The sequence below is a fragment of the Tarenaya hassleriana genome, unplaced genomic scaffold (assembly GCF_000463585.1).
Source record: "Tarenaya hassleriana unplaced genomic scaffold, ASM46358v1 Cleome28, whole genome shotgun sequence".
In the NCBI taxonomy this organism is placed as follows: domain Eukaryota; kingdom Viridiplantae; phylum Streptophyta; class Magnoliopsida; order Brassicales; family Cleomaceae; genus Tarenaya; species Tarenaya hassleriana.
Window position 1 is genome coordinate 1,656,985 of NW_010966021.1, and position 16,380 is coordinate 1,673,364.

The 16,380-nt window shown below is 40.9% G+C and overlaps 5 protein-coding genes and 1 non-coding gene across 8 annotated transcripts; 3 read left to right on the forward strand and 3 right to left on the reverse strand.

Annotated features, from left to right (window-relative positions):
* Positions 1 to 289: 289 nt before the first annotated feature.
* On the forward strand, positions 290 to 3,165 carry LOC104817969. Of its 3 annotated transcripts, none has more exons than XM_010547377.1 (9): positions 290 to 519; positions 883 to 959; positions 1,199 to 1,427; positions 1,512 to 1,666; positions 1,777 to 1,830; positions 1,920 to 2,015; positions 2,138 to 2,234; positions 2,372 to 2,428; positions 2,571 to 3,165. In XM_010547377.1, exons 1-9 carry the CDS (start codon positions 382 to 384, stop codon positions 2,634 to 2,636), a joined length of 969 nt encoding a protein of 322 aa, XP_010545679.1. In that variant the 5' UTR covers positions 290 to 381; the 3' UTR covers positions 2,637 to 3,165. The 3 variants fall into 3 exon arrangements, with proteins under 3 accessions (XP_010545679.1, XP_010545680.1, XP_010545681.1); XM_010547378.1 differs by having other exon boundaries at positions 1,777 to 1,822; positions 1,924 to 2,015; XM_010547379.1 differs by having other exon boundaries at positions 898 to 959.
* On the reverse strand, positions 3,016 to 6,774 carry LOC104817968 (VHS domain-containing protein At3g16270). The gene is made up of 5 exons (XM_010547376.2): positions 6,163 to 6,774; positions 5,098 to 5,829; positions 4,735 to 4,890; positions 3,685 to 4,632; positions 3,016 to 3,495 (listed from the first exon to the last, which is right to left on the reverse strand). The coding sequence occupies exons 1-5, from the start codon at positions 6,367 to 6,369 to the stop codon at positions 3,454 to 3,456; spliced, it is 2,085 nt and encodes a 694-aa protein (XP_010545678.1). The 5' UTR covers positions 6,370 to 6,774; the 3' UTR covers positions 3,016 to 3,453.
* Positions 6,775 to 6,918: 144 nt separating this feature from the next.
* Positions 6,919 to 11,368, reverse strand: LOC104817970 (zinc phosphodiesterase ELAC protein 2). Its single transcript, XM_010547380.2, has 12 exons — positions 10,918 to 11,368; positions 10,600 to 10,689; positions 10,363 to 10,407; positions 10,224 to 10,278; positions 10,071 to 10,114; positions 9,547 to 9,936; positions 9,175 to 9,440; positions 8,941 to 9,088; positions 8,791 to 8,841; positions 8,167 to 8,537; positions 7,430 to 8,045; positions 6,919 to 7,348 (listed from the first exon to the last, which is right to left on the reverse strand). The coding sequence occupies exons 1-12, from the start codon at positions 11,353 to 11,355 to the stop codon at positions 7,025 to 7,027; spliced, it is 2,838 nt and encodes a 945-aa protein (XP_010545682.1). The 5' UTR covers positions 11,356 to 11,368; the 3' UTR covers positions 6,919 to 7,024.
* Positions 11,369 to 11,472: 104 nt separating this feature from the next.
* TRNAN-GUU lies at positions 11,473 to 11,546 on the forward strand. The gene has a single exon. It is a non-coding gene; the product is annotated as a tRNA-Asn (tRNA).
* A 323-nt stretch (positions 11,547 to 11,869) lies between these two features.
* Positions 11,870 to 13,546, forward strand: LOC104817971 (photosynthetic NDH subunit of subcomplex B 3, chloroplastic). Its single transcript, XM_010547381.1, has 6 exons — positions 11,870 to 12,157; positions 12,551 to 12,661; positions 12,822 to 12,878; positions 13,048 to 13,110; positions 13,208 to 13,270; positions 13,375 to 13,546. The coding sequence occupies exons 1-6, from the start codon at positions 11,930 to 11,932 to the stop codon at positions 13,453 to 13,455; spliced, it is 603 nt and encodes a 200-aa protein (XP_010545683.1). The 5' UTR covers positions 11,870 to 11,929; the 3' UTR covers positions 13,456 to 13,546.
* A 25-nt stretch (positions 13,547 to 13,571) lies between these two features.
* Positions 13,572 to 15,012, reverse strand: LOC104817972 (aquaporin TIP2-1). Its single transcript, XM_019203050.1, has 4 exons — positions 14,800 to 15,012; positions 14,415 to 14,665; positions 14,019 to 14,208; positions 13,572 to 13,897 (listed from the first exon to the last, which is right to left on the reverse strand). The coding sequence occupies exons 1-4, from the start codon at positions 14,924 to 14,926 to the stop codon at positions 13,719 to 13,721; spliced, it is 747 nt and encodes a 248-aa protein (XP_019058595.1). The 5' UTR covers positions 14,927 to 15,012; the 3' UTR covers positions 13,572 to 13,718.
* Positions 15,013 to 16,380: the final 1,368 nt, after the last annotated feature.

A 16,380-nucleotide genomic window follows, 5' to 3' on the forward strand; every position in this document is an offset into this window, starting at 1 on the left:
TAACAACTGATATAAAAATTTAACAAATTGATACATATATTATGACAACCAAAAATCATTTTGATTAAAATTAGGAAAATGAAATCATTACCTGAGAGAAAGGTGGGAAGAAGTGGAATTACTCAAGGTCAGTTAATTCTCAATTAATTCTAATTAACTTATTTTAATAATAATAATTATTATTATTAAAATGATAACATATTTTAAAGAGGTGACAAGTGTCATGTGTGTGTATATATAGATATAAGATATGTACATGAAAATACATATGTGATTAAGCCTTCCAAAAACCCAAACCGCTCATCAGCCCCTTTGATCGGAGAGAAATCTATTTTTTTTAACGAAAATTGATTCTTTCATCGGAAGCATCATCGGCTTTTGATGGAAGTGTTGCAGAGCATCAATGGCGTCGATGAGTCTTATCGCCATCTCCCAGCTCTCTACTTGACCTTTTTGTCGATTTGGTTTCTCTCGGCTTGTTCCTGGACGGTTAACACCTTCAATAGTCGCCATTTTCAGGTCAAAATCTCGAAATTCTGTTTCTATCTCGATTTATCCGATACTCTCGATCACGGGCCAAGCATTTCGTGTTCACTTTGTCGGATTCTCCGTTGGATAGTTTTCCAGCGATCGTTGGTTGGTAACTGTTCATCAGAACTCAATCGCATTGATTCTGATCATTATGGTATCTTTTGCATAAAATCGTGGAAGTTCTTTGTTAGTACATGCTTTTGTCGTTCGTGCTTGCACAAATTTAGATGACTCTGATTGATTTGCCTCTCTCTTAGTGTAGCTTCTCTTGGTCTTCCACCTCCGATTCACTGATTTTGATTCCTTTTTTGTTCTTTTTGTTTGTGTTGATTCATCTAACTGCTAGAGCAGTCAAATAATTTGCAGTGGACTCTTGCCTCGGTTCCATTGATCAAAGCCTTGCAGCTCACTCTATCTTTCCTCTTTTGGTAAGTTCTGTTTCCGCCATTATCATATCTTACCTGAGGAAATGAAGAGCATTCTCTCCTTTTATCTGTGGATGAGCTTTTGTTCACTCATTCAAGAATGGTGTCTTCTGTTTTCAAGATTTAAAATTTTTGTTTCTTGTGCCCTTTTGTGGCAATGTAATCTCAAAGTTTCAGTTGCCGTTGACAGTGTTTTAGTTGCAAGTAGGGTAATGGTATGATTCTTGACGATGTTTCTGCAGGTATTCATGTTTTCACCATCACGTATGCTCTCTATGGATGTCTTTCGGCGTATATGTGACCGGCGTTCTATTTCAGACAGCTTCATTTGTTTCTTTCTTACTCATCTCTCATGGTTACTGCATCACTTGTGAACGCCTCTCTCTGACCGAACGAAGAACTACTGCTTCACTTGGCTGTGTCTTTTATTTGACCCTTGTTGGCTATCGAGCTTCTGTTCCTTATTTTACAGTAATAGTTCCCTTCTCATTCTTTGCACGTTTGAGAACTCTTGCCGGTCTAATGTGCTGATTCCCGTCTTTTCTGTGTCCTCAGGTGCTTCTGATACTTAACTATATAATCTCATTCTACGTTATTTTTCATCACATATCACAAAACCTATCGGTGTTAAGAGAACAGCTAGCTTTTATCGAGGACGAGAACGTTCAGGCTATGCATGATGCTGTGTACACAAAATACATCATGTTCAAGTATGTTTTTTCTTTGTTCGGTGCCTGCATTTTTTGGTAGATTTTGATAGGAAATCTGCACAAAAAAGGGCACTTCAAACCACTATCTTATTTCTTGTTTTGTTGTTCAGGAAATTCCAAGGTGCCATGCAAATTGTAGCCATGGCCGAAACAGTGGTACAAAGATATGCTCATTCCACCATCATTTTTTTATTTTCACAATCTTTGAATCCAAAGTTTTGTTCCTTTATTCACAATCACTGCTGTTCTGCAAGCAGATCTATATGAACATGGATAACTCTTCACAGAATTATTGGCTCCGGCTACTAGTACGGGAATGGGCACAGTTTTGCATCTTTCTCTATATCGGGTGAGTTGCGATTTTGCTTATACCCTTTCTCTCTCGGTAAGCCATTTGGTTCTCTATGTTACCAAAAATCCAATTTCTTGCTTGGTCAAGTGGTAACAGTCATCCCGGACTATTTTTTGCAGGTGGACTTTCCGGTCCCAAGACTTGGCTCCACGCTTCTCAGTAATGCCGACTCTAAAACTCAAGGAGAATTCTGTGATTCCTCCTATTTACAGCGTGGTAATGGCAAAGTTTCACTCTTTTAGAAAAAAAAAAATTGTATTTTCTGCTGCCCTTCGATATCTCGAACATGTTTCAACTATGAACGAGAATGCGGTATAGTGTTCTGTACTAATATGCTAATACTTGTCATGCAGGAAATGGACGAGAAAACTTTCAAGGAATTTAGAAGCCATGAATGGAACATCGGGCTGGTAAATAATCCTGTCCAGCTCGTGTTTATCGACACTTTTGTTTCCCTCTCTTTGCTCTAACATGTTTGGGCGTATGCATATTCATTCATACGTATGTTCTATGTCATAAAACCCGAAATTGATTGGATATTTTTACTGGCAGCCGATGCCCTGTTCCAACGAGAGGCATAAGGACTCGGTTCTCGTGATAATTCAGCATCCACGGTAGGAGTTTACACGCCTTCACTCTCTGACTCTGCTCCTGCGTTACGGGTTGCAAGAAAAGATGCATTTGTCTTCGTCGAATCACCGGAGAAAGTAATGTCCTGAACCTAATGTCACCGGAGAAAGATGCATCGGCCCATGAGTTTGTGTCCCATCCTGAAATCCGACCTTGACCCCTTGTCCCTTTTTGCTTTATGATCTTTATAGGAGATGTTAACATTACCTGTATATTCTTTCAACACCAAGGCAGATTACATGCTCGTACAAGTCGCCAACATATACAAAACATGTGCCAATTTCGCTTCCCCAACCATCTTTTACATGACACGTCCAAGGAGGTTACAGAAGAAACAAAGTGATGAGTTAGTGATGGAAGAAGATGCTTTGTGAATGAAAAAGTTCAATCATGAAACAAATGACCAAATGGGCTTCCCTTTTTCTGTTTCTTTTTTCAGTCTGTTTCGCCCAGTTACAAGTTCCTTTCTCCACTTATATATAACAAAGACAAGAGAGAGAGAGAGAGAGAGAGAGAGAAGAAGCAACTCTACAAGTCCATGGCAACATACCGTGGGAGCTTATGCAGTTTCTGCTCTCCGAAACGTAAAAACAAATCCGACCAAAGAAACACAAGAACCGCATAATACTTACCTCTAGGATTTCTTCCTTCCCAAATCCATTATGGAATTGAAAAACACACCTCCAAATCACCGCAGTAAGCTCCCCACAGGGATCACCATCTTAACAAACAGGTCCATCATCTCACCGAATAATCTCATCTATTACGACCAGATCGATTGGTAAATATCAACCGAGAAGAGCCATCAAGATACTCTCTTTGTGTCTCGGGCCGCCGCCATATGATCCTGCATTATGAACAGTAAATAGATTTAGATTATCCGACTCAGCTTAACTTTTCTGAAGAAACAAATTGATGCTTTCCTATAGAATATGTTCCCTACCCGCAGACTGATGTCACACAGCTCACAAGGGTAACATGAACAGAGGAAAGACGACCACGAAAAAAAAAATCTAGAGTGAGAATGAGAACTTACGGAGATGAAGTCGAATGCTCGTGTATCTTCCTTCTTTGAACCATTCATGACCGAGGTTGGAGGCTGATTAGCGAAATTCGCCTGGAATATATCAGGAAATGCCGAGGGATATCCTCCACTAGTACCAGTGGGGAGACCAGTCTCACCACTTTGAGCATTCATGTTACCAAGTTGCTGGAAACTAGACATACTACCAAGGAACTGCTGCTGAGCTAACAAATTCGCCATGGCAGCATAATTAAATGGCTGAGAAGCAAAAGCTGGATTCAACATCATCGCTGGAGGAAAATTGAATGGCATAACACCCCCTGGAGCCATTGGGTTTTGCATAAACCCAGGAATTTGTGAACCGGGCATGCCTCCTGTGGGATTTTCTGGTGCATGGTGGACAACAGTGCTTGAAGTTGCAAACAAGTTCTCAGGAATGGTGCTGGACGATGACCCTTTCTGATTTGAGGTGCCCCCATTGATGGAAAAACTTGCCATCAAATCATTTATGTTATTCGGGTTTTCTGGTTCCGTTTTAAGGTTTGAAATCGAGCCAAACATATCAAATAGCTCAGGCTCAGTCCTGATGTCTTGCGCACGATTACCATCAGCAGTTGGCTTTGCACCAAGAGTCATTCCAGAGAACAGGTCATCCGGGTTTTCTTTTACTTCACCAGAATGAAATGATACATCTGCAAAAGGATCATCGTCGTTTCTTTTCTCGCTGCTATTCAGTTCAATACCTGTGCTATCCCCAAACAGATCATCCATCAACGGTGCCGCTGTACTGGCCACACCTACATCGCTTGGCTTAGTCACAGTATCATCTGTTAAAAAATCTGACTCACCCGTGTCAATCAAGTCAGGTAACTCAACAGTAGAAGCTGTCTCTCGCTTCACTGAAGTTTCTCGATTACTCATCAAGCCACTTGACTGTCCACCATTTAGAAGGCCCAGAACCTGCTCAGCATGCCAGTATCTTTAGAATAACCCATTATCTGAGAATTAAGCCAGAGAATAGCAAAGATTGCACTGTGGATAGTTATAATACACAGATCTTACCCTCGTAGCCTTTTCCCGGAGAGAAGCTTGGGGAGACTCTGAGCATCTTTGTATGACATCCATGTTTTCACTAAAATAAGTAGCTACAATAGAAAAATTCTCATCATCCTTCTTCCTTAAAATGGCCTCAAGGACACATACAGCTTTCATCCGGATCTGCAGATCAAAAGACCCCCTGATTTACATATCACAAATATGGAAGGAATCTACAATGCTTAAGGAGAACGAGTAAAGGAAAAATCATACAAATGCCATTATAAATCAGAAAAAGAAAAAAAATATCATTCACCTAACAGCACATGCATCATGTAAAAAAGAGACTTTTCGGAGGAGGTGACTAGAAAATATTAGTGTTATTAATACCTGCCACATCGGAGATTGGAGCTTCGCGTCAAGAGCAATGCTTAAAGCTACCGCATCCAGTTTTGCAGCCTCAGAGAGGAAAACTTGAAGTGCATCACGAGTGGGCTGCAGTCGGACACCACCAGCTGTTACAATGGTTTCCAACAGCTTCTCTTCACGAGTCCTACTCACAACATGATCTGAAGCAGAATTTTCACTTGCTCCACCTGACATTTGGCCCCAAGTTCCACCATCTGTGTTCCTCGACATCCCGTAGTTGCCATTGTTTCCTAATTTAACCGGCTCATATCTACCAGAGCTTTCATTTTCCATAGTTAACGATCTATGGAGATTTGGACCCCGGTAGCTTCCCATCTCATTCTTCTTAGGCAAATGACCTTGAGCAAAGGTACTAAGTCCTTGCTTTATAGATGCGCTGCCAAGGCCCACCACTTCACTCAGGAACGATTTTTTATCCTCAGACGGCATCGCAAAGTTAGTATTTCCAAACCCTTCTATGCGTTTGCTGACACCTTCAGGAGCAGCAGCGGGTTTACTGGGCTCCTCCGAGAATATAGCAGAGACAGCTTCCTGAGCTGTCTCCCTTACAGCCTTATTAAGGGCATCCCCTTTTAGTGGATCCGGATGCCCCTTGTAGTGTAATAAATTGCGCACTGCAACCGAGTTCCGTTGCATCTCTCTTCTAAACTCTGCTCCAGACTTTCCCACGGCATACTTTATCAACCTAAGAGCCTGTTAGAATACGACAACAAGAATCCGACATTTCAAACTTGAACTCTACTCTTGTAATTCATATGGAAAATAAATTGATCGCTTTTCTATAACCAGAAGAGCCAAGAAATAAGTGTGATATCTCAAATATACCAAATGTTCTCCAATTCTCGCATCTAGAAATCAACTAGGAAACTAAACCGATCCCTAGCATGCAACAAGTGAATCAAGAGCTTCTCAAGCTAAAAGATCTCAAAGGAAGGGTCTTTAATCCGTCAAAGGCACGTGGGGGGATGGGACTCTTCTTCAGAACCCAATCGAAACAGGAAAACGAAGGCAATTGCGGATACCTACCTTCTGCTTAACGATGGGGCTCTTGTGATCAAGACGTTTCAAGATGAACTCGGAGAATTCCTTAACGATGCTGGCATGAGAAGATCGCAGGAGGTCGCAGATCTCTTCGAGCTTGTAGACAGGGGTCACCTTGTCCTCGTCGGATGTCGCCACATCGATCATCCGAGACCTCCAGTACGATTCAACAGCTCTCCTGCTGGAATCCATGGCGAACCCAAGAAAGCCCTAATTCCCAAGATTACGACAACACCTCGTCCTTGCACGACAAATTCGCGCAAAAGGGTAAAATGCCAACGGTTGACAAACCAATCTCACGCTCACAGATCACGATCTGGGAAGTCGGATATAGGCCAAATATCTCAAGGAAAGATCGCGATCGGGAGCAGAAACCTCCTCTTCCGACCAATCAACGCACAACGAATTGCGAAATTGCCCCTGCGACAAGGAAATCAAGATGCAATCGGAAACAGACTGATCATTTTGGTCGGAATTAAGGCTGTCCCCTGTCTTCGGGCGGAGAGAGAGAGAGAGATCGGAGGAGAAGGGAAGAGAGATTCACCGGTCGAGAGAAGTCAAGAGGATGATTGCGTGGCGTGCCTCTTCGGCGGCTTTTTCTCACTGTCTCATTTGATTCATATGAATTTTTTTTCCCTTTTTGTCCTTTTCTTTCATGCCTTTTTACCTCCGATTTTTATTTTAGATTTTCATTGAGTTATTACATAATAAAAATATGAGCATTCTCTTACGGGAAAAAAATAAAAATTAAACTCTGCTTTTTTCCTCTGCCCACAAGACAAGAATCAAGAATGTTCCATAAAAAAAAAACATCAGACAAAAAAAGAATCTAGCCCCCAGAGTTCGATCAATATGCCTCAGTTATTACTGCATCCATAGCATCATCCGTCTCCTCCTCTTCGACAACCTCGTTTCTGAAAAGGGTTTTGAAGTAGGGAACAACCTTCGGAAGAACATGCAAGTCCGCCATGTTTATACTCATCATGTCGAAAGCTATGCACGTGTTGTGCATGTGCGACTCGTCTATCACCGGAATCTTTGGGTATCTCTGGCTGAAATGCGTCAGAACGATTCGATAAACCCCGGCCGAGGATCCTACCTCTATCGCTTCTTTCGTCGTGCTGTGGTTCTTGGCCACTGCCTCTTCTACCAACCCGTCTTCGAATGTAGCCTGCGAATAACGGATCGACCCAATACGTTAGATTACAATCACAGCGGCGAGAGGACACGAGAGGATATTCAATCAACCGACCTCGTGAATAAGAACTGTCGCTCCTCGTGATGCTTCGACGGTTTCAGGACAAGGCCTTGAGTCGCCTGAATACACGATCTTCCATCCCGGGATCTGTTTTCCCGAGCTGTTTATCCTTTCTGCTGCTTTTACAACGACGCCAAACGCTTGAGGACAGTGTACAACGGGGAAACTGATCAAATTCTCAAGACCCATTTCGTTAAGGACATTCTTCAACTTCTCTAGATATGGCAAAGCTGAAGAACTGTCTGTTGGGCTACTGGGTCTTTTCCAAATGCTCTGCATTACACTTCCTCTGCTAAATAAAGAACCCTCGGTGCTACTACCACTGTTACTCTTTTCGGGACAGCCATCTAAAGAAGCCCAAGAAGCTTCTGTGGTGTTCCTACAATCAAGAAACTCCATATCTAGATCCTCGAGTCTTTGATATGCATCGAGAAATCTCTTAAGTGACCTTGGTCCTACCACGAGTGCAGGTTCATGGGGAACTCCTTTCAAAAGTTCACGTCTCAGCGCAAGAATTCTTGCTAGACCCGCATGGTGATCAGCATGGATGTGAGATATCCATATACACCTCATGTTTCTGACAGCTTCATCAGCCCCTTCCAGACCATATCTTTAATTTATTATGTTCACCACCGGGGAAATCAGTGTAAGAAAACAAGACCGATATTAGTGACAGCAAATGGAAGACGATATGGGACAAGAAAAGAAAAACCCGAAATCATAGTTATTACCTTCTTTTAAGCTGGCCCAAGGTTCCTTCCCCGCAATCTAAGAGAAGGCTACCTCTAGAGAAAAGATTGATATAAACTGCACTGACATTTCGGTATTTGGAAGGCTGGGATGAACCAGTGCCCAAAAGAACTATCTCCATGTCATCTCGCCTAATGTTTTCAAGACAACTCGGGATAGTGATCTCAGTCAACCATGGCTCTTCAATCATCATTTTGTTGTCTTGTCCATTCCACAACCGCTTTATTTCTTCAGTCTTTTCTTTGATCTCGGGAATTTCTGTAAGTAACTCATCCATCACTCGTGAGGATGTTAATTGACTAGGAATGCATGATCTGTCCAGTCCAAGATTAGCATATGGACGCAAAGTGAACTGCCAAGCAAAAAGAAAACGAAAAAGAAGGTGGGTTAAGGACACAGACGAAAAATGAAGACATGGACATGTTCCCTCACCCGGTGACATTAGGCACTGAAGATGGGTAGCATAGCAAAGATTTCAGCTTTTCATACTATTTCAATCAGAATGAAACTGAGGAAGCAGTACACTGAAACAATCCATGTCTCCTCAGTATTTTATTTACGAGATTAGGTTAGAAAACGAGCAGGGTCTCTGAGAATATCAATACCTTAAGGAGATTTTCAGCAGATATGCTTTCACCAAGACCTGAACTGGAGCACTGTGAGAGAAGGGAAAAAAATACATGCCTTAGACATTGAATTCAAAGAATAATCCTGAATTCAACTCAATGAAGAAGTTATCAGAACACCACAGCAACCTTGTTCAAAGGGTTGGAATTTGTTGTCGAGTTATTAACTTGTTCAGCTGACCAAAAGCCAGGAGCCGGGAAGAACTGCGGGCATAAATAGTTTAGCCTGGCTGTGATTCTTGAACTGGCTTTCAGAATCGGAAACTCCATATTCTTCCTGGGTAGACACCAAAAGAAATATTAGACAGAGTATATTACCAGTTTTGAATTTCGATGAGAAACAACAGTACAGAGGCGACTCACGTTTCATGTCCAGCAAGAATATGCTGGGCCGAACTGAATTTCTTCATCCAGTTTTGATAAGTAGGACTACTTGTAACCAAAGCTGGACTCAAATGAATTATACAATTAACAACCTTAGCCTCATTAGTTGTGTTGTCAGGGCATGAATAATAACATTCCAGGGAATTAACAGATAATAGCTCCTCGGCATGGGACTCTGTTGGACAGTCCACAAGGAAAACGATAGGACCAGGAACTGAAGGTCCCATCACGTCACACGGATGGACCTATAATCAGGCATGAAAATTTCATTTTAAAATTTACACAAACTTTCAAACGAACAAGGAAACTAAAGTGATGAATTTTGAATATCTTATTTTCTTTTAAACGTACCATAATATCTTGGAAATCTGACTTCACTGATTTCCCAGATTGAAGTTCACTGTACTTGGGACCAGGTCTCAGCCCAAGAGCCTTGGCCTTCTTAGGGTCAAACTTTCCCGCGATTTCAGGTAATTCACAAACATATATGACTGACATTTCACCAGGTCTTTTGGTAGAGTCCTCTGAACAACGTGGTTCAAGGAGGATAGCAGATATTTTGACAACCTCATCATTCACAAGCACGATGGGATCTCCAGGCTTGACAGGATCGACTTGAGGAGTGGAGTCAAATGAACTCGATGGCCCGAAACTTCGTGTGTGAACCATCGCAGCACGTGGAATGAATGACCTCATAGCATCAACCAAGTACTTGAGATCTGAAGGACCCCATACATTCACCTTTCCAGCAAAAAAAAAGGGTTCAATAACGCATATGATAGCAGGATGAAAAATACGAAAAAGAAGAAAATTTGCAGGCAATGCAGACACAGATCTTATAAGCCAGTACTTCGTTGTGCAAGAAAAATACTCACGGAAAGTCCTTCTTCACCGATACTAGCTAAAGTCAGCAGAAGGCCTGAGCATTGAATACGAAAACTTAGCATCAGGCAATAATAATCACACTGCAAACAAAAGGTGAAGCAGCAAACACATTGAGGATGATACCTAAATCACTTAGAACAAACCTGGAAGTCCTCCTGCTGTCTCTGAGCAGATACGAGACAAAAATATGTGATCGATCTGAAAGGCGATCACATTCAAACTCATCTCATTTCACACAGCTAAGAAAAAAATCGATTATGCGGAGACAGGGTTGAGTCCTACCTTTGATAGCTTAATTTTATGTTCTGTACAGAATCGTTGCAAGCCCTGCAATTAAATTTTACCCATAAGCTCCAACGTAACATAGCCTTTTCTGGGAGGGAAAAGAAGGTTCTTGTAAATTCAAAAGACAAACTGGTAATTTTGATCCAGATTCAATAATCGAACAGTATACACTAAGAAAACTTAAAAACCAATATGAACAATGCTAGTCAAGAGAAGCTGTAGACATAAACGTACCTCTCCAGCATTAAAGATGAATCTTTGTTTGTCAAAAAAGAGTAAGACAGAAGGTGATGTGTCCTGTGTGTCCATTCCTGTTCCAAGGATCTACAAAGACGATGAAAACTTAGATTAACGACCTACAAAAGCAATTTTCTGGTTGATTCACGGGAACAAAAGTGATTAACTTGGCGACAAATCTAACGACCACCGGAATTTGAAGAGGAGACAAACTCGTTCAAATAGGAAGACAACCCGGGAGAAAAAATTCCAAACTGGAAGAACAAACGACACCCAACAGATAAAACTCAACACTTTCTGACAGAGACATCGAACCTGAACATAGGCAATGGTGTTGGTGGGGTTGAGCTTGCGAACTTTCCGCTCGAGATTCTTCTTGGGCTTATCGACCTTATCCATCCCTTCAGCTCTTCTCTTATTAAACTCAAAAGAAGAAGTAGGACGAGAAGACCTGTTATTAACATCGTCCTTCTCCATTGTCGACGACCCTTTTCTGTTCTGGCTCTTGCCCTCCTCCAAGCTACTCCACTTGCGCCTGGTGAACACCGGAGAAGGGTCTCGGAGACGGTGTCCGGAGGAAGTACGGTGACGCCGGGAGAAGGAGGACGAGGACGCGAGGACGGTCAATAGAGAGAAGGGCCGTGAGAAGGGTTTGAAGAAGAGAGGGAAGGAGGAAGAATTGAGAGGAGAAGAGACGAGAAGGCGTAGGTTTTGGGGAATTTGGGGCATTGAAATTGGAATTGACTTTATCATCTTCGAACAACAAAACCCTATTTTTCCCAGTCGTCTTGAGAAGGGGTTTTAGGCAAAATTGGAAAAACTACAATATATTTTATAATGATTATTTTATATAATTAGAATATGCGCAAAGCTGGAGTAGCTCAGTTGGTTAGAGCGTGTGGCTGTTAACCACAAGGTCGGAGGTTCAAGCCCTCCCTCTAGCGTTTTTTTTTCTTATATTTTTTTTTTACGAAAAGGAGAAAAAAACTTAATGTTACAAATTTATTTTTGTTTTTGATTTGAGCTAATCGGATTAAAACGATAGAATTTGTATACATTAGTACAACATATGATATGAGGTTACGGTTAATTTTCCTTTTGGATAACCAAAATTCTTCCCCCAAAACCAATTCCGGTTCGGTTTGGTTCGGTTAGTATTGTTAACCGATAACGAGAACCGGACAAAGGCACAGAGATAAGGGAGGCCAGAGGCACCACACAACTTCACAGAAACACCCATTACTATTATTTTTTTTTAAACAAGACATTACCCAAAATAAAATAAATACCAAAGAATTGATTAAAAAAAATAAACAGGGTTGAAAAAATGGGAAGTGCACAGATGAATGCATCGGGCTTAGTAGCAGCATCTCTACCTCCAAACCACAAATTTGCTCACAAAACCAAGTCATTGAGGCTGTCCAAACACAACAATGCCGTCAGATTTTGTAGAGCCGACAACGCCATAAGAGCCGTCGGCACCGTGCCGGCGAATCAATCTCCGGCCACCGTCGACGACGACGAACCTCCCTCCGTCGATTTCGCCTTTGTCCACGTGAGTTTTTTTTTTTGTTGGTTATTTAAAAATGTAGAATTTCTGAATTTGGTTTGATTTATAGAAAAAAACTATTTTATGGAGATGAAATCTCTTTCATTTTGTACTTTGATTCTGATTTTTTTTTAAATGATTCTATTTGATCCGAGAACCATGCCTTATACATAATATAATGCCCTAATAAATATCATATCATTAATCCAAATGTAAACTTAAAAATTCGGAAGCCATAGTTTTTTTTTATAACTAGAAAGTTCACTAGGTCTAATCCATCTAGACTGTATTTAGGCACGTAATTAATTATTAATTGTACCTTTTTTCTCCAAAATCGAACCCAAATAAAATTTCAAAAAGTTGTAATTTATAAAAAAAAATATTTTTTTTGGGGTGAAGTCCGTACTGTTGCCGGATGGAACACCAGACGTACACATGAGAAGAGCTTGCGGCGGACAGAAACTAAGGGACATCATGTTGGATTCCAACGTCGAACTATACGGTCCCTATGTATGTTAAAGTCTCTCTACCCTTTTCTTTTTTCCAAACACACCGTATATTAGCGCGTATTTGTTCTTGCAAAACCCTGAACGAGTTTATACGAACAATACCGTACGTATGTATAAACAGTGTTATATATACTAACGTGTTTGTGTGGTAAATATTTTAGGCTAAGCCATTGTCGAACTGTGGGGGAGTAGGAACTTGCGGCACTTGCATGGTTGAGGTAACGTTACGTATGTTAGATATATATAGTACGTACAAAATTATACGTACAAATATATACGTACACCTCAACTTGTATATGTACGATGTTCATAGTGAACACAATGATTCAGATCTCATCTTAAGCAATGATTCCGACCGATCGGTTTGTTGCAATCATTTGTGTATAGGTCGTGGATGGGAAGGAACTTCTAAGCCCTCGAACCGATATAGAAAAGGAGAAACTTAAAAGGGTATATATACACACCCATATATACATATACGTATATACATACGTATTTGTACTCAGTGCTTGTCATCGATTGTAAATGCGAGTACCGTTTTACACAGAAACCGAAAACGTGGAGGCTGGCTTGCCAAACAGCAGTTGGAGAATCGGACTCTAATGGACTCGTAAGCGATCTCTAAGTATACAATTTCATATTCTATATGATTAAATTCGAATTCGATGACCAAAGTATTGATACAAGTATGTTAATTTTGATTATATGAAACAGGTTGTCATTCAACAATTGCCCGAATGGAAAGCCCATGAATGGAAGATGAACAAAGATTTGGCATATAATCCCGAGGATTAATTCTAAACAAAATTACGCATTTAATTAAATCATAACATGATGTTTAATTATTACGATCATTAGTTTTTTTTTTAAATTAATTATTTTCGAATTTCGAGTCCCACAAGATGCAAATAGATTTTCCACCGACAAATCCTCATTCAATCAATTATCATACGACTTTGAAACAAAGAGAGAGATACGAGAAACAAGATCCAGAAACCCAAACCGAACGATCCAAGACATAAACCGAAACATGAACACAAACATGATCTCAATCAGATTCAGAAGTCGGAAGCAAGAGGAACATGTTGGCTCGACATGAAGGCGTTGGAGTAGACGAGACCGGCGAGGCCGCCGCCGATAAGCGGACCGACCCAGTAGACGTAGTGACCAGAGAAGTCACCGGCCGCAACGGCTGGGCCGAAGGAACGAGCCGGGTTCATAGAGCCACCGGAGAATGGTCCAGCGGCCAGGATGTTGGCCCCGGGGACAAACCCGATGGCTATGGGAGCGATGGTTCCTAGCGAGCCCTTCGGCTGGCCCGAAGGACCGAGCCGGGTTCATAGAGCCACCGGAGAATGGTCCAGCGGCCAGGATGTTGGCCCCGACGATGAACCCGATGGCTATGGGAGCGATGGTTCCTAGCGAGCCCTTCTTGGGATCGGCTGCGGTGGCGTAGACAGTGTAAACCAATGCAAAGGTGATGATGATTTCCATTACAATTCCCTCAACTGCTCCCAGTCCGGCCCCGACACTGTGGATTGGGACAGCCTGCGTTTTGTTGATGAAATTGTTTCATATGTGTCAGTCAGTCCATTCATTTCGTTGATCTATGTGCAACAAAAAATTATGGGTTTTGCGTGTATCGTTTTAACTTTATAATAACCAAAATCATTTCATTCAACTTTATAAGAAGGAAAAATCATTTCATTGTGAACAGATGAATGGTGGTGTGGATGAGTGAGTAGAGAGAGTACCAAGCCGCCGGTAACAAACTTGAGGAGGAAGCAAGCGACGGTGGAGCCAAGAAGCTGAGCGATCCAGTAGAAGATTCCGGTGAGGACGGTGATTTGGCCGCCGAGAGCCAGACCGAACGTCACGGCCGGGTTGACGTGGCCGCCTGAGATGTTGGCTCCCACAGCCACCGCCACGAAGAGGCCGAAGCCATGGCACACGGCGATGGCCACTAGACCAGGTGCATCGAGGGGAGCATCCGACGTGAGCTTGCCTACACACACACACACACACCCATATTATATATATATACACACAATGTGCTATAACTAGATTGAATATAGATACTTATGCTAATTTCGGATATGGTTTATATCGAGAGAGAGAGAGAGAGAGAGAGAGAGGGACCAAAGGCAATGGCGGAGCCAACGCCGGCGAAAACGAAGAGGAGAGTGGAGATGAACTCAGCGAGGTAAGCTTTAATGGAGTTTAAGCTAAAGGAGTCATCAAATGAACCAAAAGCAATGCCCGCCATTGTTGAACCTCAGCAAAACCTTTTTCTTAATAAATATGTATGGAAGAAGAAGAAGGGATTAGACGGCTTGGGTCGATCACACAATAGACCCTTTTGCATGCCCTATTTATACATAGTAATATGAACATAGCTCATGCATAAATTACCAAAAAAATATATATATTTAATTTGATTTTTTCCCCTTTTTTGCGGGTGGTCATGAATAATTTAAACGTGAAAGCTGTAAACCGGATTGGCTTGCATGAAAAGGTCGGTTTGGTGGGACAAAATTATATGGGGACCCAATAATTTCAATTTCAAACCGCCCTCCCTAAAGAAAAATGATAAGATGTGAATATTTGGACCGAGCAAAAAAACAGTAATCGAAAGAGACCAAAACGGAAATGGGGGACAAGCTGAGCTGTCGCTAACGTGTTGTGTATGTATGGATTTGGTAAATCCAACGCAATGATGCTCCATGTGATATCAGAGCTGTAATTCATGCCATGGTCATGTCATGGGCCATTCCTGCATGCCCTTTACGTATATATATATGCATGTATGTACATTCCAATGGACATGTTACATATATGAACATTCTCGAACATGTACATTTATATTTATACCATCTTGATAGTTATTCCTGGACTGTCTATCTTAAACAGGTAGACCCAAATATCGCTTCTATACATCATCCAACCATTTTTTTTTTCTTAATTATTTTACATTTGCTGTTGTTTTCAGTTAAATAAATTAATTTATTTTAATTGAAAGGGGCGTCTGAAATATGGATTGAATTTTTTTTATAGGTTGGACGAATGACGGACACTAAAGTCAAAGTCATGTGACTCTACGCAACAGCTGACAAACCACGCAAAACAGATTGATCTTTTGAATTTTGAATTTGTTATTTTCGGACTCAAATTTTTTGGGTTTTGAAAAAATCCGTATTAATTTTTTTTTTTGCTTAAAAATCCGTATTAATTTGTTTCTATATAAGATTTGACATTCATTAAGAATATTTATTTCTTACACAAATTCGTTTTCGTGAATCGTGATGGTTTAAGTTAATTTAATTGTAAGAAAAGACATATCCACTGGAATTTTTTATATAGATAATATTGTATTATTAAATACTTTTCATTTTTACTAATTCGAACGTTAAATAAGCACTCTTAAAAAGCACTTTTTTAGTAAATAGGCAAAAAGAGGTTTAAATGGGAACCAACTTCTCGGAATTAAATAAAATCATTTAATTGCCTTAATCACTCTATTATATGAATGGCTGAAATTAATCGGAGAAATAAGTATTGGATTAGTGGTTGAAACTTAAACTTGATTAATATAATAAGAAAACTTGATTAATATAACTTATCAATACTAGTGTATAATATTAGAAGAAGATTGGCTCTGGGATTAGTTGCCGCCTAAGAGGAATCTTTTGAATTTAATAGCCTCGATTTCGTTGTCTTGCC

Bases quoted from the DNA above. Each gene is read 5' to 3' on its own strand.
- LOC104817969 (XM_010547377.1), top strand. From the start codon at position 382: ATGGAAGTGTTGCAGAGCATCAATGGCGTCGATGAGTCTTATCGCCAT. The intron at 1,667-1,776 runs GTATGTTTTTTC...TTTGTTGTTCAG, and splicing joins ACAAAATACATCATGTTCAA to GAAATTCCAAGGTGCCATGC. The intron at 2,429-2,570 runs GTAAATAATCCT...TTTTACTGGCAG, and splicing joins ATGAATGGAACATCGGGCTG to CCGATGCCCTGTTCCAACGA.
- LOC104817968 (XM_010547376.2), bottom strand. From the start codon at position 6,369: ATGGATTCCAGCAGGAGAGCTGTTGAATCGTACTGGAGGTCTCGGATG. The intron at 5,830-6,162 runs GTAGGTATCCGC...GTATTCTAACAG, and splicing joins GCCCCATCGTTAAGCAGAAG to GCTCTTAGGTTGATAAAGTA. The intron at 4,891-5,097 runs GTATTAATAACA...TTTGATCTGCAG, and splicing joins TCCAATCTCCGATGTGGCAG to ATCCGGATGAAAGCTGTATG.
- LOC104817970 (XM_010547380.2), bottom strand. From the start codon at position 11,355: ATGATAAAGTCAATTCCAATTTCAATGCCCCAAATTCCCCAAAACCTA. The intron at 10,115-10,223 runs GTTTGTTCTAAG...TTCAATGCTCAG, and splicing joins GACAGCAGGAGGACTTCCAG to GCCTTCTGCTGACTTTAGCT. The intron at 7,349-7,429 runs GTCGGTTGATTG...CGTTATTCGCAG, and splicing joins CGACAGTTCTTATTCACGAG to GCTACATTCGAAGACGGGTT.
- LOC104817971 (XM_010547381.1), top strand. From the start codon at position 11,930: ATGGGAAGTGCACAGATGAATGCATCGGGCTTAGTAGCAGCATCTCTA. The intron at 12,879-13,047 runs GTAACGTTACGT...ATTTGTGTATAG, and splicing joins GCGGCACTTGCATGGTTGAG to GTCGTGGATGGGAAGGAACT. The intron at 13,111-13,207 runs GTATATATACAC...CGTTTTACACAG, and splicing joins AAAAGGAGAAACTTAAAAGG to AAACCGAAAACGTGGAGGCT.
- LOC104817972 (XM_019203050.1), bottom strand. From the start codon at position 14,926: ATGGCGGGCATTGCTTTTGGTTCATTTGATGACTCCTTTAGCTTAAAC. The intron at 14,666-14,799 runs GTCCCTCTCTCT...GTGTGTGTGTAG, and splicing joins TGGCTCCGCCATTGCCTTTG to GCAAGCTCACGTCGGATGCT. The intron at 13,898-14,018 runs CATTCTCCGGTG...TGGCCGCTGGAC, and splicing joins CAACATCCTGGCCGCTGGAC to CATTCTCCGGTGGCTCTATG.